Source organism: Hypanus sabinus, chromosome 30 (assembly GCF_030144855.1).
Source record: "Hypanus sabinus isolate sHypSab1 chromosome 30, sHypSab1.hap1, whole genome shotgun sequence".
NCBI classification, from domain to species: Eukaryota; Metazoa; Chordata; class Chondrichthyes; order Myliobatiformes; family Dasyatidae; genus Hypanus; species Hypanus sabinus.
In genome coordinates, this window is record NC_082735.1 from 11,177,201 (window position 1) to 11,200,920 (window position 23,720).

At 43.1% G+C, this 23,720-nt stretch overlaps 1 protein-coding gene across 3 annotated transcripts in view; it reads left to right on the forward strand.

The window, feature by feature from the left end:
* inpp5b (inositol polyphosphate-5-phosphatase B) overlaps window positions 1–23,720 on the forward strand; it is a 194,884-nt gene that overhangs the window by 37,720 nt on the left and 133,444 nt on the right. For all 3 annotated transcript variants that reach the window (XM_059954331.1, XM_059954328.1, XM_059954329.1), the window contains one exon: window positions 9,722–9,892. In XM_059954331.1, coding sequence (XP_059810314.1) covers window positions 9,722–9,892 — 171 coding nt within the window. The remainder of the gene's footprint in view (window positions 1–9,721; window positions 9,893–23,720) is intronic.

The window sequence follows — 23,720 nt, forward strand, 5'->3', positions numbered from 1 at the left end:
AAATATTTGTGTAATGCAGCAAAACTTTCTACTTCCTAACCCATTCCAAACCATTTCAATAAAGGACAATATTCTTATTGTTTCTCCCTGATTACCAAATGTGCACGAAGATTGCAAATAGTTTGGTTCAGCTGTAGTAGCTTGGCAGGGACAGGGATAGTTGGAACACAACGTCCTTCACATGCACGATTTTCAGACTTAATTCAGAATTGAGTTAACAGCTTTAGATCATAGCATTTTTTTCCAATAACAAACAGTGATAATGGTTCTGTTGTTACACACTTCAGGACTCATTTGTACTTATTCCAATACCACCGAACAGTGCCTTACGGAAGTATTCAGCCTCCAACCCCCACTCACTTCAATGAGTATTACAAGCAGGGATTTTCATCAATTTAACTGGAGATTTTTATTTGTCATTCACATGCACCTTTTCTTCACAGTTGAACTCCCAAAACAGAAAGTTGTAGAGCATGTAAAACTAAAAATTCAAATACTGAAATAAAACAGTTTGAAAGTTTTCACCCCCTTTTACTCAGTACTGAGTTGAACCACCTCTTGCAGCTATTACAGTCATAGTCTTTTTTGATAGGTCTCCGTTAGCTTGGCACAATGTGATGGAGCAAAATTTGCCCATTATTTCTTGCAAAATTGCTCAAGTTGTGCACAGGTTAGTTGGGGAGCGGTGGTGGACGGCATCCGTGAGGTCTTGCCGGAGATGTTTGATTGGATTAAAATCAGGTCTCTAACTAGGCCACTCAAAGACAACGATTTTCTTCATTTGAAGCCTCTCCATGGTTGCTTTGGGCCATTGCCCTGCTGGAAGATGAATTTCTTTAAGCTCTGTGGCAGAGACTAACAGGTTTTCATCCAGGATCTCTTTGAATTTACGGTACTGTGCAAATCTCTTGGACACATATATATCTCAAGCCTGCATAAGACTTTTGCACAGTACTGATTTTAGGTATTGCACTGTATAGATGCCATAAAAGAAAAACCAATTTCATGACACGTGAGTGATTCTGATATGGGTCTCTGTTGTGGACTGTGATGGTGAAGGGGCAGGGAGAGTGGAATCATGGTTGTGAAAAGGGGGAGGGAGAGGGGAGGGAGCTGGAAGCACTTTTTGTAATTATCAATAAACCAATTGTTTGGAATCGAGTGACCTTGCCTGATGCCTCAAGGCTGGATGTTTCTGCACCCCGATCACCCTTTGCCCCGGCACTCCTTTTCTGCCACCTCTCCCACACCCCTCCAGAAATGCTGCCCCCTCACCATTCCCCATGTCCTTTGTTTCTGCCAGATTTCTACTGTCTGCTCCATGTTGACAAATACAGTACTGTGCAAATACTGTACTGTACAGTACTTGGGCACCCTAGTTATATACTTATGTGCCGAAGACTTTTGCCGGGTACTATAGCAGCATTCATCTTCCCATCAATCCTCACCAGATTTCCAGTCCCTGTTGTTGAGAAGCATCCCCATAGCATGATGTCACCTCCACCATATTTCACAAAAAGTTCCACCATCTGACCACAAGACCTTCTTCCAAATGTTTGCAGCATTTTCAAAACAACGCTTTGCAAAGTCTTTGCAGTTTGGAAACTCCTGCTGTATGGTTATGTTCCACCTGGCCTCTGTAACTTTGCACAACCTGCCAAGATCTCTGTTCTGCTATAAATTCCTGCCTGTACTAGATTTAATTTGTCTGTCAGACATTGAAATTGAGAGCTATGGAGGCCCAATTCAGAATCATATCCAGTTGGGCTTAGGATTAATTTGGGTGCAAGAAGTTTTATGTAGTCTGTCTAGTGTATTTTATCAGTGATCTGTTGAGGTGCAGTAGTCTATCCCTCTTACAAAAAAGTCTAATTTAAGTGATATGAAGATTTAAAAAAAATGCTGAAAACACTCGACAGATCAGGCAGCATCTTTGCAAGGAGAGATGGTTAATGTTTCAGGCCGAAGAAACTTAGTCAAAACTGGGAAGAGGGGAAGAGTTAGTTTTAAGTTGCAGAAATGGGGATGGAGGAGTGGATAGGACGAATGGAGCATCCCTGGTGAACGTTGGGTTGCCATGGTGATAAGGTGTAGCTAAGATTACCCAGTTGCTGAGAGAGAGAGAGAACAAAAGAACCGGGCAGTTTTTTTTTAGGGATGAATTGGGTAACTCCTACGGATGATAAACCTACAACATAGATGGCCACTCTGACAGAAGCAGTGAAAGAGAGTTACTTAAATTTGATATTGATTCTGCAGGGCTGCAATATGTAGAGATTGAAGCTGACGTGTTGTTGCGTCCACGTTGGACATGTTGGACAGGAGGACATGTTGGACAGGAGGTTGCAGACATAGGTCAGAGTGGGAGGGACAACTCAAATGGCAAGCGATGGTTTACCAACGTCAAATCCTTCAGAGTCGGAGTGTGGTTGATATTATCATTGTACTGGCCTGCACTTCCTCCTCGCCTCGCTGAACAGAGTTGGCTTTCTGCAGAGAGGTTGTGCAGTTGCTCTGGGCTGCCTGTTTGTTTTTCACCATTCTCCAGATAGCAGGACCAGACCGCGATGGTGACAGCTCTCTCAGGGAGGTGCCTACTTAAACTATGATGTCATGCCGAGAAGCCTAACTTAATCACATATTTATTTCTGAGCCTCGAAGTAGCCGAACAGGATTGTCATCGTGTCTTCGGTCTGTTTATTAGTGGAACTTTTCACTGCAGAAAGACACAAACTCTGATGTATAAGCAACCCAAGCAGGATAGTGGTAAGTACTAATGTTGTTTGACTGGAAATAGAACAAGTTTGCTGCACGGGCAGCATCATGCAACACTACAACGGCTGTGCACCAAACAAGCATCTAGTACGGTGCACTTTATAATTGCTTTAAACTTGCTGTAAAGTGAGTAATGTGGTCAGAACATCTCCTTTCATGGTTGGGCCCAGTGTGAAGCAAGTGAGCCCAAAATACCAGCATTAATGGTAACTTCAGAAACTCAGTAATGCCTTTCTTCTTCTGGATGCAGCCAGTCAGCCTCGCGTTAGCAGAGGTTTCTTGCGAATGTCGTGGTTTTCACAGTTAAACACAAGGAGGAAGATGACTAACTGCTCAGGTGCTTCTGTGTTTCACAAAAAATTGGGGTTTGTCATCATTTGGAAGTTTATCCCAATTGCTCTAATGGCTTTGTTACCAGTGCATATGTGGGTGATGCTGATCTATCCTCCTGACAAATTAAATTTGTTCGGACTTGCTTTTAGAACATTAAGGCTGCTACAAATACATGTGGTTGGGCTGATTTTGCAGGCAGGGTGCTTATGGGGGGAGTGCAATAACCAATGCTGTAATTCTCTGGGACTCCATTGCAGGCCAGTGGGATGAGGCCGGATAGTGCTTTGGCATGGACTAGATGGGCTGAAGGGCCTGTTTCTGAGCTTTAGTACTCTTTGACTCTACCTACAGCATTTTATTTAGTTTGAAGCTCCTGTTGTAACATGCACGCACAAAATGCTGGAGGAACTCAGCAGGCCAGACAGCATCTGTGGAAAAGAGTAAACAGATGACTTCTCAGGCTGAGACCCATCATCAGAAGGGTCTTAAAACTAACCAAGCAAGTTCTGGAGGTTTATAACCCTCCTACTATTAAGAGTTTATGTTCTCAGATGATTTTGCTGTTATAAAATACCAAGGATAGAAGGTGTAGATGTGGCAAGTCAGATTAAATTTTCCTGACTATATGGGGCCTGCTAGCTGTCTCAATGGAATTCACCATGGACCAGAAACTCATCTGTTCTGCCACTTGGCTACAAGATTGAATGCCCTGGGCTGTGTGACTCACACTCCAACACCTCCCAGAGCCCTGTTATCTTTAACAAAGCGCAAGTCAGAGATGTGATTGAATACTCTGCACTTTTATGGAAAATGCTCTTAACTTGTCACTAACTTTCAAGAATCTCCACAAAATCCCGAGCAAAGCAACCCGCTCGATTGGCAATCCGCTACCCTAAGCACCGATTCCTCATTAGCGTGCACAGTGGCTGCTGTTCGAAATTTCAAGAACGTGCTTTGCAATTACTCACCAACTGCTCCTCTTTCACCAATGTTGATGTCACTTTCCTCTCGTATCCACTCTTTGGGGTCATTTATTTTTCTGTTTCCATGTGCTTTGCAGCGCATGTAAGCTAGTCCACACATGGGCTATCCTCAGACTGAGTGTAGACCAACATTTTAAGCATGATCTGCCTACTGTTGAGTGGGAGGTCTCAGATGTAGGCTTGTTGTCTACTGACCATTCGACCTGTGGACAGATGTTAGGTGAAGCTCTTTGACTATGTGCTAATTTTGCTTTACTGTATTTTCCACAGGCGCATCTTCAAGGGCTCTCCTCAGTATTAATTATTTTTTATTTGTACATTGGTTGTTTGTCATTTGTTTACATACAGTTTTTCATAAAGTCTATTGTATTTCTTTATTTTCTTGTTAATGTCTGCAAGAAGATGACTCAGGATAGTATACGGTGACCTACATCTGGTGGACACTTCATTAGGTAGAGGAGAGTACCTAATGACATGGCCACGGGAGTGGGACTCAGTGTGGTCTTCTGCTGCTGAAGCCCATCCACTTCAAGGTTTGACAGTTGTGTATTCAGAGATACACTTCTACATATCTCTGTTGTAACATGTTGTTATTTGGGTTACTGTCGCATTCCTGTCAGTATGAACCAGTCTGGCCATTCTCCTCTGACCTCTCTTTCTGCCGACAGAATTGGCTCCTCACTCAGTTTTTTTTTTGTTTTTCACCCCATTCTCTGTCAACTCTGGAGACTGTTACCCATGAAAATCCCAGGAGGTTAGCAGTTTCTTAAATGCTCCAGCCGCCCTGTCTAGCACCAAACATCATTCCACTGTCAAAGTCACTAGGTCACACTTCTTCCCCATTCTGTAGTTTGGTCTGAACAATAATTGAAACCACGTCTGCATGCTTTTATGCACTAAGTTGCTGTCACAATATTGACTGGTTAGATATTTGCATTAACTAACAGGTGGACAGGTGTACCTAATAAAGTGGCCTCTGAGTGTATATGTACCTTGATAACAAATTTACGTTTGAGTTTGATGGTTGAACAACCTGCTGTGTCCGCCCAACATGCTCTGTTATTATTTCAGATTTCCAACATCTAGCAGCCTTTTCAGGTTGGGTAGGGAGTATGGCCAGATCGGTTGTGTGCTCTTAAAGAAGCTATTCCATCGCTGTAATGTGCAAACTGTCAGCGATGCAAGTTGCCAGAACTTATGTGGGTGGGTGCAACTATATTCACTGTAACTGGTATAACCATTACTTAACTTTCCTGCAGTGGTATGACTGGATGAAGCATGTCTTCAGTTCTTTGTTTTACTGCTTCCTCTTTCCTCAACCATAACTCTCTAACTGTTTGGGGTTCAGGACACAGAGGTCATCCAAAGTAGAAAGTCGATGTGGGATGAATTGCCACATGCAGAAGCGAACATCTGCACAGTGCAATGGAAAACCTAATTGCTTCAGTGTCACAGGCATGTCGTGTCCCATACACTCAGCGGCCACTTTATTATGTACACCTTGTTAATGCAAATATCTAACCAGCCAGTTGTGTGGCAGCAACTTAATGCATAAAAGCCCTCTGACATGGTCTAGAGGTTCAGCTGTTGTTAAGACCAAACATCAGAATGGAGCTGTATAGCTGCTAATATCTAACTAGCCAATCGTGTGGCTAATATCTAACCAGCCAATCATGTGGCAATAACTCAACACATAAAAGCATACCGACGTGGTCAAGAGGTTCAGTCATTCAGACCAAACATCAAAATAGTGGAGAAATGTGATTTCGACCGTGGGCTGATTGTTGGTTTGCCTATCTCAAAAACTGCTGGTTTCCTGAGATTTTCACAGAACAGCAGTCTCTCGAGCGGATGTTCCCAACCTGGGGTCCACAGACCTCTTGGTTAATGGTCAAGGTCTATGGTATAAAAAACGGTTGGGACACCCTGCTCTAGAGTTTGGAGAGAGAGGTGTACAAGACAAAAAAAAACATCCAGTGAGTGGCAGTTCTGTGGGTGAAAACACCTTGTTAACGAGAGAGGTCAGAGGAGAATGGCCAGACTGGTTCAAGCTGACAGGAAGGCGACAGTAACTTAAACAGCCACTCATTACAAGTGGTGTGCAGAAGAGCATCTCTAAACACAGCATGTTGAACTTTAAAATGGATGGGCTACAGCAGCAAAAGACCCTGAACATACACCCAGTGGCCGCGTTATTGGGTAAAGGAGGTACCTAATATAATGGCCTCTCAGTGTAAACAGCGTTGCCAGAAAAATGTAGATTAAGTATAACTTGTACTAAACTTTTACAAGAAAGAACACAAATTTAACAAAAAAGCCACAAAGCCTATTTTTTAGTGTGAAATGATCAAAGTGCCCATAGAATTGCTAAACTGTGGTCAACTGATTCTCCTTAGTCATTTCCTGATTGTTCTTACCTTTTTGGCTAGGTATTCCCAGGATAAGCAAGCAGTCTTTGCTCTGCAGTAAGATAGTTGTTGTTGTTGTGGCCTCCGTCGCTCGTGGTTGACCATGGATACTGCGCCTCGGGTAGTCACTGGTTTGTCGAGCAGCATTGACTGTGGCTGTTGAGGCTGATCCTGGAATGGCAGGCTCTGTCACAGTTGCTGCACGTGGAGGGCATTGTGGAATTGTTGTCCGCTGTCCTCTCCGCTCCTCAAACTGACTCAGGATGTATGCTCTAGATGCTGCTGAAGAGTACCTCGCCATTTGTTGCGGTCGTCTCCTGTACCCTCCCAGAACACTGTGTTGATTTTTAAGGCTTTCATGTCGCGCTTGCAGAGGTCCTTGAAGTGAAGCTGGGGTCTACCAACGTTCCTCTTGCCTATTGCTAGTTCTCTGTAGAGGATGTCCTTTGGCAGTCTACCATCCTTCATATGATGGACGTGGCCCAGCCAGCGCAGTCTGCGTTGTCGTAAAAGCATGAACATTGGGGGAAGTCCAGCACAGGAGAGGACCTCAGAGTTTGGGACTTTGCCTCTCCGGGTGATGCCGAGGATGTGGCGAAGGCTGTGCAAGTGAATGCTATTGAGTTTCCTCTCCTGCTTGGAGTAGATGGTCCAAATCTTGCTACCATACAGGAAGGTGCTGATAACGCATGCATTGTACATGGCAGTCTTGGTCTTTGTAGCGAGTTTCGGATTCTCCCAGACCCGCAAAGAGAGTTGAGCAAGGATCGATGTTGCTTTGCCAATACGCCTGTTGATTTCAGCATCAAGGGAGAGAGTGTCGCTAATGGTCGACCCCAAGTATGTGAACTCGTGGACCACTTCTAGATCATAATTGTCGATGGTAATGATTGGTGTCTCCACTACATTCTGAGCAAGGACATTTGCTTTCTTTAGGCTGATGGTAAGCTCAAAGTCCTTGCATGCCTTAGAGAAGTGGCCCATGAGAGTTTGTAGTTGCTGTTTGGTTAACAAGCCCCACCTGCCCGGAGCAACTGGTTTTAAGGTGCCAGTGGCCCGCCTTTGCCCCTTCTCCTGTCAGTGTGAACAGCTCCGCTGGGTATAAGAACAATGCCACACATGAAGGCCAGGAGTTGGACTTAGTTGTCAGAGGCTGTTTGAGACACACGCCATGAAGAACATTTGTTTAGCAGTGGGAGCTCATCCCCATTACCACCCTTCGGCTATGACTACCTTTAGAACTAGTAAGTGAGGTCAAATTCCAATCATGGGGATTGTTGCTTCTGAAGTTGTATAATTGAGCTTTTCGCAGGGCCAAACTGGTTGCACTGAGTGAGGTGGGTGTCCTTGCTATCGATGTTTACTTTAGAGGCTGACCAGTATTTGGTGGGTTTGGTTTGTTAGCCTGGTTGTTGGAGCTCTTAGATCTCACTGAAAACTTTGCTCCTGCTATTATTTCCAAAATCGCTTAATTGTGTGTAAATGTCTTAGTTATCCATTTGTTGAAAGAGCAGATGTAGTTGTACAAAGCCCTGGGGTTGGCTGTGGTGTTGCAAACATCAGTGGAAGCGTTTCCTCCCAACTTTGATGTAAAAGTGATAGTTTTCATAAACATATGGGAGACTCTTGGCATAGCCTCAGAATAGAAGGACATCCTTTTAGAACAGAGATGGGGAGGGGTGTCTATAGCCAGAGGGTGCTAAATCTGTGGAATTCATTGCCAGAGATAGCAGTGGAGGCCAAGTCAATGAGGACATGTAAAGCAGAGGTTGATAGGTTCTTGATTAGTCAGAGCGTCAAGGGTTACAGGGAGAAGGCAAGAGAGTGGGGTTGAGAGGGATAATAAATCAGCCATGATGGAGTGGTGAAGCAGTCTCAATGAGCTGAATGGTCCTATTCTGCTCCTATGTCTTATGGATAACGCTGACTCTTCAACATGTTCCTTTTTGTTATGAGTTTTGAGATGAGTATAGCTTGTGATGTGACCTCGCCAACAAAGCCAGATCATTGGTTGATGAGTTGAACTTGACGTTGACAGTGTCAGGAGCACAGCAGTTAGCCCTGGTGTTCGTTGGGTGGGCAGGGCAGATGCTCACAATGGCTCCTGTTCTATTCCCACCTGAAACACTTTCTGCTCGTAAGTGGTATGGGATGGGACTCTATCGGCCAGGGTCGACCATGGATGTTGAGTACTAACTGTCTTGATCTGCAAGCTGTGGCAGTACAACATGGAGAGCAAGCTGTATCTGTATATGATGATATTGTTCACCCTTGCTGTAGGGCCTTAATTGTAAAACAGCTCACTTTGTCAGTGCATTATGGTGAGTGCAGTGCGGAAGCAGAAGGCTATCGCCTCTGAAACAGCTTTTTGTTTAGGAATAACGGAGTACGTCTTTGAGTACCAGAGAAAGTAATGCCAGAAGAATATCTCCATTAAGGAATATGCAGATAACTTTGTGTTAAAATTTTGTGTGATATCAGAATATTGCAATATTACATGGGACTGAAATGAGCATGAAAGTTCAAACTTCACTGGTTCGTTGAGCAAAGACAAAGATATTTTTTGGTGGGATGCCAGTAATAACATGAAAGAATTGCTTTTGAGGAGTAAAATATGTGTCTATTATTGTCCATCTAGATTGCAGAGATTCAAGATATCTTGTATTATTTCTTACCACAATGATAAATAAGCAACTGATGATCAACATTCATCTGTGACAGATCAGTTGGGATGACTTCAGAAAGTTAAGACTTTTCTTTCCCATTAACTGTCAAGTTACATTTAAAGAACTGTCAGATGCCCAGCAATCAAATTAGATGATAAGAATATCTCTCCAGTTTTGATATTTACCAAAATAACAAGAGATTAGTTCATATTGTTCAGTTTTGAATTTGTTCAAACCATATATACAGCAACAAGAGGTCCCAGAAGTTTCTCTCTTGAGTATCAGTGCTGTTACTTCTAGTATTTACAATTCAATAAAATTATCTGGTGTCTTCTCAGGACAAAGTATGGCAAATTATGTTGTCAAGTGGTTTTCTGATCTGAACCCATTCATCCTTTACAACAGAATATTACTAAATGATGGTATTGGTGGATGTTCTGAAGAAATTGTAAAAAAAATTCCTTTTTTCCACTTTTACAAAACAAAATGCCTGACACTGGTGATGGAAAAACAATGAAAGGTGTCCACTGCTTAACATATGGTTTTCCTATTGTAGAAGTACTCAAACAGGCTCTTACTGGAGGATTCCCACTCCAATTTCAATGGCTGTCAAAGTACCAACAAAAGAAAAATTCCCAGTGTCACAAATCCAAAGGGAAAGAATATGCAAACAACAGTGCAGCCTCATTCACTTCTGCCCAAGAGAAAAAAGCCAGCAAAGTCGGCGGTAAGCTCTTTTTATTCTTTTTACCAACTTTATTTTTTTCCATTGCTGAAGAACTATCTGTAGTTTCTGGTGATGTGTCACTAGGACTGAGAATGTAGTCTGTATTTGTGAGTGTATGTAATAGCAAACAGATTCTTTTTAACTGCAAGGTCAGAATTTGCCATCCTTCGATTACTTTCAGAACATTGCCCAAATATTATTTAAGGAAATAAATCCAAAATAAAATGACCGCATAATCCTGTGTTACTTAGACTGATTAGACTTGTCTCAATATTAACTGTAGCTGAGTTCCTCTGAACCAGTGCATTAAAAAAAATAAATAAATAAATAAATAAATAAAATTTTCCTTAAATATGTTCTCAGTGCAGTGAGATAGTGATATTCTGTGGTCCAAGTGATATTTTGCAATAAATTGTGAATGCAAGTCTGACAGGCCAAGTAGCCACTTCCATCACTTTGCTTCAGCTGTTGAACGTGGAAGGTTTGGGGCATGGGGGAGAGAGGTGTGAGTCGCACTTAGAATGCTAATGCATTTGATTTGGATGACTTTGCTCAGTATGTCCACAATGTCTCATTCAGCATGAGCTAAGCTATCTGATTTTATTCTCTTGGGAGGAAAGAGAGAGGTAGTGAAACCCTTGAGCCTTCTATACCATTCATATGATCGTGATGTATTGGCCTCAATACCACTTTCCTGCCGTCTACCCACACCTCTTGACTCCTGGATGGTTTAAATGTCTGTCATCCTCTACCTTGAATAGTCAATGATTGTGCCTTCATAACTCTGAAGGACAGAATTCCAAAGCTCAAAATGCACTAAGAATTGAAATCCCTCCTCGTCTCCACCTCTAGTGGGAAACCCCTCATTCTGAAACTCTGCCGACAATCCTAGGCACCTTCACTAGAGGAAGTATCCTGTCAGTCTCTTTCAGAACCTGATGTTCCAGAGATAATCTTTAATTGTTCTGTTCCCACAACGAGTGTAGGCTTGGTCTTCTGATCCTTTCAATATACAACTCTTCATCCCAGGAATCAATCCCTGATGAAATGCCCCTGTCTTCTCTCCAGCGCACTAACATCTTAAATATGGAGCTGAAAAATTGTAGATCTTTAGATGTAGCTGAGAATGTGCGCTGAAAAGTTAGTTAAAAGTTAAAGTCTGTCCCGAGCCTTATAGGCTCATCAGGCCGGCTGGTTTCCATAGTGTGAAGCGACTGAGAGTAGGAAACAAACCCCCCCTCCCCCGGGAGAGGATGCCAGTCTATCGCGAGGTTATCCCCCAGCATTTTGCCAATACCCATTTTCATCTGGGTGGACTGGAGCAATGTGTGGTTAAGTGACTTGCTCAAGGACACAACACGCTGCCTTGGCTGGGGCTCGAGCTCACAACCTTCAGATCGCTAGAACCTTCAATGCCCTAACCACTTGGCCACGCGCCACACACCCTAAAAAGTTGTATCAGTTTTGTTCTCCGTATACCTTGCAATAACGATCAATACCAATCATCAGCCTTCCTATATCTACATACTAACTTGGTGTTTCATTTACTGTAAACCCTAAGTCCCTTTGTGCCATAGCATTTTGATACTTTTCCCTTTTATTTGTTTCAAAGTGCATAACCTCACACTTTTTCACATCTGCCAGCTTTTTGCTTGCTCATTTAAAACAATGTTATATATTCTTGCAGACTTTTTATATCCCTTTAATAACTTACAAAGCTATTTACCTTTGTATGATCAATAAATTTGACTAGAGTAGTGGTCGCCAACCCGTTGATCGCAATCGACTGGTCGATCTTTGAGACTTTCCCAGTAGATCCCAGAAAAAAAGGAAGAAAAATAAATACACAAATACTGTTGAGAGATTGTTTCCGGGTTGCGGGGTTTTAGTTCCGTTCTTTCTGCCCAGTGTGCATGTGTGTAGCTCCCCTGCACTACACAGTGTAATTCAATGGTCCTCAACCACCGGGCTACAAGGAAACAATATGAGTCAGCTGAATTTTTCTTCATTCCCTGTCATGCCCACTGTTGAACTTGAACGCACGCGAGGTCATCAGTCACCTAAACGCAGTAACACCCTGGTGCCAGTGTTCACCTGACGCGGCCGGTGGGAAGTGCTGATGCTACCGGCCCGGAGTGCAGCTGGCAGGAAGAGCTGATGTTACTGGCCTGGAGCGCGGCTGGCGGGAAGTGCTGTTGCTATGGGCCCGGAGTGCAGACAGATGGGCGCCACCTCTAAACCTGTTCACCACACCGAATGTTCGTAGGAAGCCGGTGCTAAAATGTTCGTAGACGACCTAATTTGGGCTCAAGGTTTCGTAAGTATCAGAGCAGCTACCTTGCTGCGATCTACTGAAACAAACTCTTGTTGGCCGATAGATCCTACAAGGGGGGAGGCGGGCATGTCACACTCCTCGCTCAGTCGGTCGCTGAGCCTGGACTGCGACCACCGCGGCCCCGGCACGGGTACCTCTGCGGCCCTAACCTTGTCCTCTCACCCCACCTGCGACCGACCGCACCTGGCCAAGGCGTCTGGCGGCGGGCAGGCGGAGGCTGTAGTTCGGGCTGGGAGGCTGTCCGAGGCAATGAAACCCTCAAAACGGCTTCGGTACCCTGAGTCCAAGCACCCCGCACTTAAAGACAAACGTGTTGAGATTTTCCAGCGGAAAAAAAACATGAGCAAGCAGGATGGAAGCTAAGAGCCGAGAGCTGTGAAAAAATTGCGGAATAGACCGGACATAAGGAACCTGTATTGGCGTAGTCCGGTCGTGTTTAACACCAAGGCCCCCCCCCCCCCCCCCCCGGTCGGCCAGTCTGCAAGAATGTTGTCAATATTAAACAGGTCCGCGGTGCAAAATAGGGTGGGTATCCCTGGTGTTTATACATTATTTCTACTTCTGGGTTGTAGGGTTTTACTTCCGGTCTTTTCTGCCCCCGGTGCGCATGCACCGATCTCGCCTTTCACTAAGACCGAGGTAGGGGATCTTGGGCTTAAAAAGGTTGGTGACCACTAGACTCGAGCGTGCTGAGTCCCTTCTTTGGGTTTCTCTTTAGAAATTTTAATTAGCTGAGGCCCAATGCAGATTAATGATTGCAAATCCAAAATGGACCTGTTTATCCTGAATTGATATTCATAATTTTACCAAGTCCTCACGGACTATAATTGAACAGTGGTTTATCACTCAAAATTACACATTTGAGCTTTACAGCATTAGAATTAGACACAGGGTGTTAGTGTTGCAAAGTGCAAGCCTTATGTGTTGATGCACAGGGATTAATATTTCAAGACAAAATGTTTAGAAAACTTGACAGGCTGAATACATATTGGATGTTTCCCAAGGGAGCTGTATTTAGGACTGAAATGAAAAGAATATTTTACACTTAGGATGGTGACTCGATGGAACTATCTACCCTAGCACACTTCAGTGGCTCATTTATCGAGTTCATGTCAAATATCGACTGATGATTTTCTCCATTTTGGGGCATCAAGGGATGGAGGGATAATGCAGGAAGATGTCGAGATCAGCCATGATCTTGATGAATGGCAGGTTAGAAAGAGGACCAGAAAGTTTTTTTTTTGCTGGTTTTCCATGTTCTGCAGTTGTTGACAAAAACACGATAATTTGACAACACAAAATAAAGAGTTGGGAAGGAGCAAAAGCATGCTCTGGCAGGGTGATGGGGACCATTGTGACATCACACAGACCATTGTTGCTTCACAGCATCAGTGATCTTCTCACAACTCACCAGTAGTCAAATGAAAGTCAATGATGCTCCTTAGCTATTCACTCAGGTAAAAACGAAGAGCTGAGCAAAATTACTTTGCTGATAGAAATCTTATAAATATAAAGCCACAAGGCAATTGCAAATCTTGATCTTACTGATAATATGTCTAATATAATGTGCTGCAAGTTTTCTGTTGCAGCTTGCAGTTCCACAGTTCATTAGCATTTCCTCTTTTATCCTGATTGCTAATTTAACTTGTATTAAATAATGGCTTACTTGCTTGTTCTGTTAGAAACTAACTTAATGAGAAATTCAAATATAGACCTAATTTTATCACTATAAATGTTACATGCAGATTTAATTTTCCTCATGACATTTCCCCTTTGGAAATGGTGGATAAAGCACATTGCTAACTTGGTTTTAGATACTTAATGTTATTGCATGAAGTCACAAAGACGCTCTGGCTACTTCATATTACAGATTATATTTTCCCCAAGGCAAAGGCGACTGACCTTGCTAATTGGCAGAACAGTCTGCTGCTGCTGTGGAGCAGACTGGAAGGGGAACATTATTGCACACATCTGTCTTTGTCATTACATTCAGTTGTAGTCACAGACACTTGATGTAGCCTATCTGTTGTTTCTAGAGTATGTATACTCACAATGATAAGGTACGCCCAGTATCTGGCAGATCCTTTTTTTTCTATTCATGCACTGTATGATCTTAGTGGCATTTGAATAACTGAACAAACTCAAAGCTCACTTGCTGTGTTGCTGAATCCACCACAGCTCAGTTAACTATTTATTTCAGAAATGGCTGAAACTCAACGAGTGAAGGTTTAAGCTTCATGAAATGGACCAATGTGGAGGATTGTGTTTTTTCTGTTCCCTTTACATTGAAATAGGGATGCTTGTCGCTGAGGGAATAGTGTGAAGGTTCACCAGCTTAATTCCAGCTCCGGCAGGTTTGCCACATGAAGTGAGGTTGAGTGGATTGGCCTGCATTTGGTGGGAGGAATGAGGGATGATTGTAAATTTTGAGACACAATGTTTTAGGAAGTTTAACTGGTTGAATACATCTTGGATGTTTCTAAAGGCACAGCCACCAAATATATGGAGGTTGCATTTAGGACTGAAGTGAAAAGAACATTTTACACTCAGGATGGTGAATTAATGGAATTAACTACCCTAGCACACTTTGGTGACTCATTTATGGAGATCATGTCAAACATCGATTGATGATTTTCTCCATGTTAGGGAATCGAGTGATATTGGGATAATGTGAGAAGATGTCGCGATCAGCCATGATCTTGGTGAATGGCAGATTAGAAAGACGACCAGAGAGAGTCTTATTTATCTTTTGTTGCAGCTTTTCATGTTTTGAAGTTGTCGAGGAAAACGTGGCAATTTGATGACACAAAATAAAAAGAGTTGGCAGGGAACAAAAGTCTGCTTGGTGAGAATATAATTTTTTAAAAAACTATATTGTGATAGAGAATTACTGAAAAGAGAATGCACAAAATTACCAAATCATCCCATGAAAGGAAAGCAATTAACTTTGGTAATAAGATAAAAAGAAGCTGGAGCAAAGTAATACCTGATATCGATACTGTAAAGCACAAATACAAGAGACTTGTATGGGTGGGGGTGGACTTGATATTCTTGTTGCCATTTGTGTGATTTGTTTTTTTTTGTGCATGGAGGGGGTTGATGTTTTTCTTTGTTTTGTGACTGTCTGGAGAAGATGAATCTCAGAGTTGTATACTGCATGCATACTTGGATAATAAATGCACCTTGAACCTTGGGATTATGCAGATGCTAGAAGTTTCCTGCAACACATGCAAAATTCTGGAGGAACTCGGCAGGTCAGGCAGCATCCATGGAGGGAAATTAACAGTTAACGTTTAGGGCCGAGACCTTGATAGACTTGCTGAGTTCCGCCAGCATTTTAGTACAAAGAACCTTTTTAATAGTTCTGTTTAGTTTACCTTTATCTGATGTTTTCCTATCTGTGATTTTTATCAAGCATTTTGTTTTTAAGATTTACTTACAATTGCATGTGATGGATACCAACAATATTAAATGGACATCTATTGGAACTCCATATCTATACTTAAATCTGTGATTCTCCTTGAACCATTCAAGAGGCATTTATTTGGATGCTGGGGTAAAATTTTGTAGAATGATGACATACGCTTTATAAGGTACCTCCTGTATCCAATAAAATGGCCACTGAGTGTATTGTAACACCTGTGTAGCATTGACCGTATCATGTGTGACTAGCCCCGCACTCTGAGAAAATCAAATTATACTCAGTGCTAATAGGCCATCAGAAGATTCTAGGTATCGGAAGGAGGCAGAGAATAGAAACCACACACTTCGGGAAACAAGCTTTGTTTATAAGAGAAAGAAAGCAGTATGTACAAAATATTTACACAAGCAAGAACAATTCAAAATTCAAACATTCTCTTTAAGTCCCAAATCTTAGATATCAAACCACAACTAATTCCTCTTTAATTAGACTCAGTGATATTCATTAGAATAACCTTTATTACTCCAATTTCTTTAACTAATTAGATCCAGTGTTATTCCCTTTTTAAAAGTTTACAGACTAAACTTTACTTTTTACTTATCCCTAGTTAGGTAGAAAAGCAAATATAATTCCTATTCTCAAGTGCTATAGTTAACTTTAGTTTTAGTTCCAGACAGTATATCTAAAAGTTTAAATTCAAATTCAAAACTTATATATACACAGTTTAACTCCTTTCATGACAATTCCCCAACACCACTACTCTTAAAACAAAGTAAATCTCATTCAGTAATTTATCAAGGTCTTTGCAAAAATAATAAATTCTTGCAGAAAATCAAATTTGGATTCTTTGAGTGAAAATAACTTGTACATACGACTGTATTAAATCCTCTTCATTCGTTCCTGCACTGGTTCTTCATCTTGGGTGCCTCGCCATCCTGTTTCTTGGATTCACTGGATTGAAATAGTTTATCATCCATAGAACATCAATTCACAAACTTGTTCCAGAACTTGACCAAATCCCTTGTTACGATTTTACAGAACGAATCCCCAACTGCTTGGTGGGGATTTTGGACTCTGTTCTCTGCTGATATTGTCTCGCTAAAGCTGCTGTGTGTTATAGCCGTAGCTTCAATAAATCTGTTGTCGCTATTCTCTCTCCTCCAGGGGTTACAAGTTAGTAGGGTAAAGATTCTCACTACTAATTCCAATCTTTAAAGTTTATGTCTTCAGCTTCTAACCATTGCTTTGTTTCTCTCCTTGTCCAACCTGAGTCCAGCCTGCCTCACCCTCATGTAGCGTCTCTTCCAAATTATTTTTTGAAAATAAGTAACTCTCCTTTACATCCCTCTGCAGGTAGAACTTTCTAACATTACAACTTTGGGTTTAATTAACCTTGGTTACAGTGTGTTTGTGGTTTCCTGCTGCTGGTTCAATGTGTTGTATGTTCAAAAATGCTCCTTTTCACACCGTTATTTGAGTTACTGTCACCTTCCTGTCAGCTTGAACCAGTCTGGCCATTCTCTGCTGACCTCCATCATTAACAAAGCGTTTTCACCCACAGAACTGCCGCTCACTGGATGTTATTTTTAATTTTTCACACCATTCACTCTAAACTCCCGAGACTGTTGTAGGCGGATATGCCAACAAACCAGCAGTTTCTGAGAAACTCAAACTACCAACGATCATTCCCTAGTCAAAGTCGCTTCAATCACATCGTTGATGTTTGGTCAGTACAACCACTGAGCCTCTTGACCGTAGCTGCATGCTTTTATGCACTTGAGTTGCTGCCATGTGGTTGGCTGATTAGATATTTGCATAAATGTACATAAGTGTACCTAATAATTGGCGCAAAGTGCAGACTAGTCATATGGACGTCTTCACCTGCTCTAATCTTTGCTCTAAGCCTGGGATTGTTTCTCCTTTTTTTGGGGTGATTCCAATTTGCCATACAAGATTTAATGATCAATATTAGCTATCAGTTCACAGGATCCCTAATTGCTATAATCCACTCAGATTGTTGTCTGCACCATAGTTCCTTTTAAAGCAGACAGTTACAGATTGTAGCTTCAACATTCATCATAATTCCTCATCATTTGTTAACTGTTTATAATAGAGTACACAAAGTTGTTACAAAGTTTTGTTTCAAGTTTTGTTTTCTCTTCAGGACGTAATGTTTCCTTAATGTCACCTCAACTGAGGTTGGTCATTGGACATGTCCATGTGACAAAACAGGCTTTTTTTTTTGCTTTAGGTTGTTTGTCCTTGCTGTGTACAGTTTGCTTTCTTTGAAGGAGTTATTCGATTTCCTCTTGATATTGATAATTTTTGAGAAATAGTTTCTACTAATCATGTCTGTTTGCAGAAGAAATGTTATTACTCGTACAATCTTTACTTGTAGTTTGCGTATGATGAATTATTGAACAGATACTCAAGTGATTGACGGGTTGGCATTCGCAGTAGTGCCATTTATGTTCTGAAAGTACAATGTATTGGTTAGCAGAACACACAAAATGTTGGAGGAACTCAGCAGGCCAGGCAGGATCTATGGAAAAGAGTAAACAGTCAATGTTTTGGCCCGAGATCCTTCATCAGGAAGGGTTGTTGCTTGGATTTCTGGCATCTTCAGAGTTATTCGTGTTTATGTATAGGTTAGTTAGCCATCATTGAAGTTTTTGTCTCTGCACCCAATTTACAATGCTTTTGTTTCAGCCAGACATGATTTAAGATTGTTTAATGTAATTTCCAGTGCACAAGTGTAAAGGAGAACAAAAATAATTGTTACTAAGGATCAGGTACAGCATAAAAACACACAAAAGATACTAAAATGATGATTTTTAAAAAATCAGTAATTGATCATGGATTGATGGTTAAGTGATGCTAGGGTACAAGGATGTCTGACAGGAAATGATGTGTGGTGGGTTGGGTTAGTGGATGGAGATGTTGATCAGCCTTACTGCTTGGAGAAAGTAACTATTCTTGAGTCTGGTGGTCCTGGCGTGGACGCTACATTGCATCCCCCCTGATGGGAGTGGGACAAACAGTCCATGGGCAGGATAGGTGGGATCCTTCATGGTATTTCTGGCCTGTTCCCAGAAGCTTTCTGTATACACTGTATGCCCTTGATGGTGGTAGGCTGGAGCTGGTGATGTGTTGGACACTTTTGACGAACTGTTGTAGAGCCGCCTTGTTCACCGTGGTGCGGTGTCCGTACCATGCAGTGATGCGGCGTGTTAGAATTCCCTCTGCTGCCCGTATGTTGAAGGTCACGAGCATTGATGTACATAGTCCAGCTCTCTGCAGCCTCCTCAGAAAGCAAAGGCATTGGTGAGGCTCCTTGACTGTGTCGCATGTGTGAAAAGTGCACTCCCAGGTGTTTGAAACTGCTCTTGGTTTCCCCTGATGTGCTGCTGATGTAAATAGGGGCGTGAGTGTCGCAGGTTTTCCTGAAGACGATGACCATCTCCTTTGTCTTGTCGACATTGAGGAAGAGATTACTTGGCCCGGCGTCCAGGCTTGAGCTCTTCCACCTCCTCACTGTCTCATCGCTATTGGTGATGAGCCCCACCACTGTTGTGTCATGGGCGAACTTGACAACATGATTGCTCAGGTGTTTGGCTGTGCGTTTGTGTGTGAGCAGAGTGTGTAGCAAGGAGCTTAGCACCCAGCCTTAGTGGTGGGGGGGGGGGGATGTGTTGCAAATGATGAGGAGGGAGGAGTGACTGTGAATCCTGACTATCTGAGGTTAGGAAGTCCAACACCCACTTGGACAATGGTGAACTTAGACCGAGGAGTAGGAGTTTGTTCAGCAGAGTCTGTGGAGCAATAGTGTTGAATGCCAAACTGAAATCTGGTGTGTCAGGGCCAGCTACGTAACAGTTGCTATGGCATCTGTCGTAAGGCAGTTCTACCTGTGAACATATTGGTAAGTGTCCAGTGTAGCAGGAAGGCAGTTTTCGCCGTTTGCCATTACCAGGCGTTCAAAGCGATTCATGATCATTGGCATCAGAAAGCCATCAAACATTGCATTACCTGAAAGCATTGATAAGTCTGCTTACGTTATTGGAAGTTGCAGTGATACAAAGGTAACTTGTTATAAAAGAGTGGCTAGGTAGTTGAACTTTGAATTCGAAATGTTTAAAAGTTTTATGTAAAAAAAATTCCAAAACAGGACAAAATCACATGATGATTAACCTCATTATGCCCATGCAGCTTCTCGTCTACCTGCAGTGCACTGCAGTGCTGTAACATTTTATTCTGTGCTCTGTTTTTCTTTGTTTTTACCTCATGCTGACACGATAAATGGTTGTAATGAATTGGTCTGTGTGAACGGCAGGTGAAACAAGTTTTGCTCTGTACCTCAGTCCTTGTGACTGTAATGAACCAATTATCTGGAAAATATGACTCCTGAAACTCTCGTTTTGATTTTTAGATTTACCAGAAGCAGCTAAAATTACAAGATGCTTTAACTAGTTCTCACTCGAGTTCCCTCACATGCGTTGTATTATTGATGAGTAACTTGTCCAACTCAATCACTCCGCAACCTTATTGAATGATTTATTAGTTTCTTTTATTTGCTTTTTAAACAAGATAAAGCTATAGAATCAGCAATTCTAATAAAACTTTGTTTAATATCATCTGTATTCAGGTTATCTGTACCTATAAACATTAGTTGTTAGATAAGTACTGGAGCTCAAACTAACATTTGTACAAAAGTAATGGTAATGTAAGACTTGAAGTCCAATACACAATTTCCAAATTGCTGGTAACACAGGACCATAAGAAACAGGACCAGAACTAGGCCATTCAGCCCATCGAGTATGCTCCACCATTCCATCATGGCTGATCCTAGATCCCACTCAACCCCATATGCCTGCCTTCTTACCATATCCTTTGATGCCCTGACCAATCAGGAAATGAACAACTTCCACCTTAAATATACCCACAGACTTGGCCTCCACCACAGTCTGTGGAAGAGCATTCCACAGATTCACTACTCTCTGGCAAGAAAGAAATTCCTCTTTACCTCTTCTAAAGGGTCATCCTAAATTTTCAGGCTGTGTCCTCTAGTTCTGGATACCCCCACCATAGGAAACATCCTCTCCACATCCACCCTATCTAGTCCTTTCAACATTCGGTTGGTTTCAATGAGATCCCCTCGCATTCTTCTAAATTCCAATGGGTACAGGCCCAAAGGTGCCAAACACTGTTATATGTTAACCCCTTCATTCCCATAATTATTGTTGTGAGCCTCCTCTGGACTCTCTCCAATGACAACACATCCTTTCTGAGATATGGGGCCCAAAACTATTGACAATACTCCAATTGTGGCCTGACTAGAGTCTTATAAAGCTTCAATACTATCTCCTTGCTTGTATATTTTATTCCCCTTACAATAAATCCCAACATTGCATTTGCCTTATTTACCACAGACTCAACCTATAAATTAACCTTCTGGGATTCTTGCACAAGGATTCCCAAGTCCCTCTGCACCTCTGATGTTGGAACCTTCTCCCTATTTAGATATTAATCTGCACTATTGTTCCTTTTACCAAAATGTTGTATCATACATTTCTCAACACTGTATTCTGCCTTTTTTTTTGCCCATTTTTCCAACTTGTCAGGACTTACTGCTGCAATCTCATTGCTTCTTCGGCACTATCTACCCTTCCACCTGTCATTGTATTATCCGCAAACTTTGCCACAAAGCCACCAATTCCATTATCCAGATCCTTGGCAGAATTGTGAACTGTGAAGAGGAGTGTGGTGGATTGCAGCAGGATATAGACTGATTCTGGTTTAAAAAAAAGTTTCCTTCCACCTCACCTTCTATTACCCACTCTGGCCTTTTACCGCTTCTGACCTGCCTATTACTTCGCTCTGCTCTCCTATCAGATTCTTCCTTCTCCACCCTTTGCTTTTCCTGCCCACCTGGCTTCACCTATCACCTTCCACTTCCTTACCCCCTCCCCCCACCTTTTTATTCTGGTGACTTCCCCCCACCTTCCAGTCCTGAAGAAAGGTGTCAGCTTGAAATGTCAAATGTTTATCAATTTCCATAGATGCTGCCTGACCTGCTGAGTTCCTCCAGCATTTTGTGTGTGTTGGTGCTGTAGGCAGATTTAATAAATTGCAGAGAAATGTGAGGTAATCCATTTCCGTGGGTAAAATGATGAGAGACCATTTGGAATAAAGGGTCGGGGGCAGTGAGATTTGGGTGAAAATTGAAAGTTGCAGGAAACACACACAAAATGCTGGTGGAACGCAGCAGGCCAGGCAGCATCTACAGGAAGAAGTACAGTCAACATTTCAGGCCAAGACCCTTTGTCAGGACTGACTGAAAGAAAATATATTACAGAAGTACATCACGTCCCGAGAGGCTGCATTACTTTGTCAGCATCAGAGTCTTAACTGTAAGCCATAAGAATTTTTTTTAAATGTTGTTCGTTTTCTCTCTATGTATAAAGTACTAGCAGGTGAGGAGTAACCATTTCATTGTTAAGAGAATGATTTATTTTGTGAAAGCTATGTGAACATTGCTCTGTTCCATGACGTTCATCTGTAAACTAATTTTTCATGAGCACAAGAATCTGCAAACAAAATCCAGCAGATATTTACTGGTTCATCCAGATGTGAATAGAAGCAGGCACTTTCCACTGAGGCTAGGGGAGAAAAACACCAGAGGACATGGGTTAAGGGTGAAGGGGGAAAAGTTTAAAGGGAACATTAGGGGAGGCTTCTTCACACAGAGAGTGGTGGGAGTGTGGAATGAGCTGCCAGATGAAGTGGTAAATGTGAGCTTGTGGTGACCCACTTCCTAGCGCACTCGAACCGACTCCCAAATAGCCAGTCCCAAAAGGGCGCCAGGTCTGCTTCACCAGCAAGGGGAAAAGCCCGTGCGGGACTGTGACTACGTGCCCCTTACAGCATCTGCGCCCGGGGAGAGCGGGATCAGGGAGGCTTTAAAGCGAGGCCGCGAAGTTCGAATAAAATCTTTTTTAACTGCAGTTTACTGACTCCATGTCATTATTTCAGCGCTGCGTGTAGCACACCACTACAATTGGTGACACCAACGGCCCAAACGATATTTGGACCGGAGATGAACGATGCCGTACCTGTTCATGCAATTTCGTTGAAACTGCCAAGCTTCTGGACGCTGCAACCTCACCTCTGGTTCCAGCAAGCAGAAGCCCAATTCCACATTCGGCAGATAACCTCGGAGGACACACGTTACTACTACGTGGTGAGCTCCCTCGACCAGGACACAGCCGCCCAGGTTGAGGAGTTCATACAGTCTCCCCCAGCAGACAGCAAATACATGGAATTCAAAGCCCAGCTCATAAGGACTTTCGGACTCTCATGGCGTGAGCGGGCAGGCCGCTTACTGCACCTGGATGGTTTGGGAGACAGACCTCCATCGGCTTTAATGAATGAGATGTTGTCTCTGGCCGGAGGACACAAGCCCTCCCTCATGTTTGAGCAGGCATTCCTGAAACAGCTGCCTGAGGACATACGCCTGCTGCTCTCCGACACGGATTTCAGCGATCCCTGGAAGGTGGCAGCCCGGGCAGACATGCTGTGGAATGCCAAGAAGGAGAGTGGGGCGTCCGTCGCACAGATCTCCAGGCCACGCTCCCAGCAGCAAACCAGACCCGGCCCGGTCACAGAGCCCGCTAACCCCAGAGGCAGGGGTGAGGAGACCAACGAACAATGGTGCTTATACCACCAGTGGTGGGGCGCAGAAGCCCGCCGCTGTCGCCCGCCCTGCAAGTTCCCGGGAAACGCCAGGGCCAGCCGCCGCTGATGGCTACGGCGGCTGGCCATCGGGATAGCCTCCTGTATGTGTGGGATAGAAGGTCGGGACGCCGGTTTTTGGTCGACACTGGTGCCGAGATCAGCGTTTTACCTCCGACGAGTTATGACACCTGCAACAGGGCACCGGGTCCCACCCTGAGGGCCGTGAACGGCAGCACAGTAAGGACCTATGGCACCCGTCAGGTGCAGCTACAGTTCGGCTCCAGCCAGTTCATGTGGGACTTTACACTGGCCGCCGTAGCCCAACCGCTTCTGGGTGC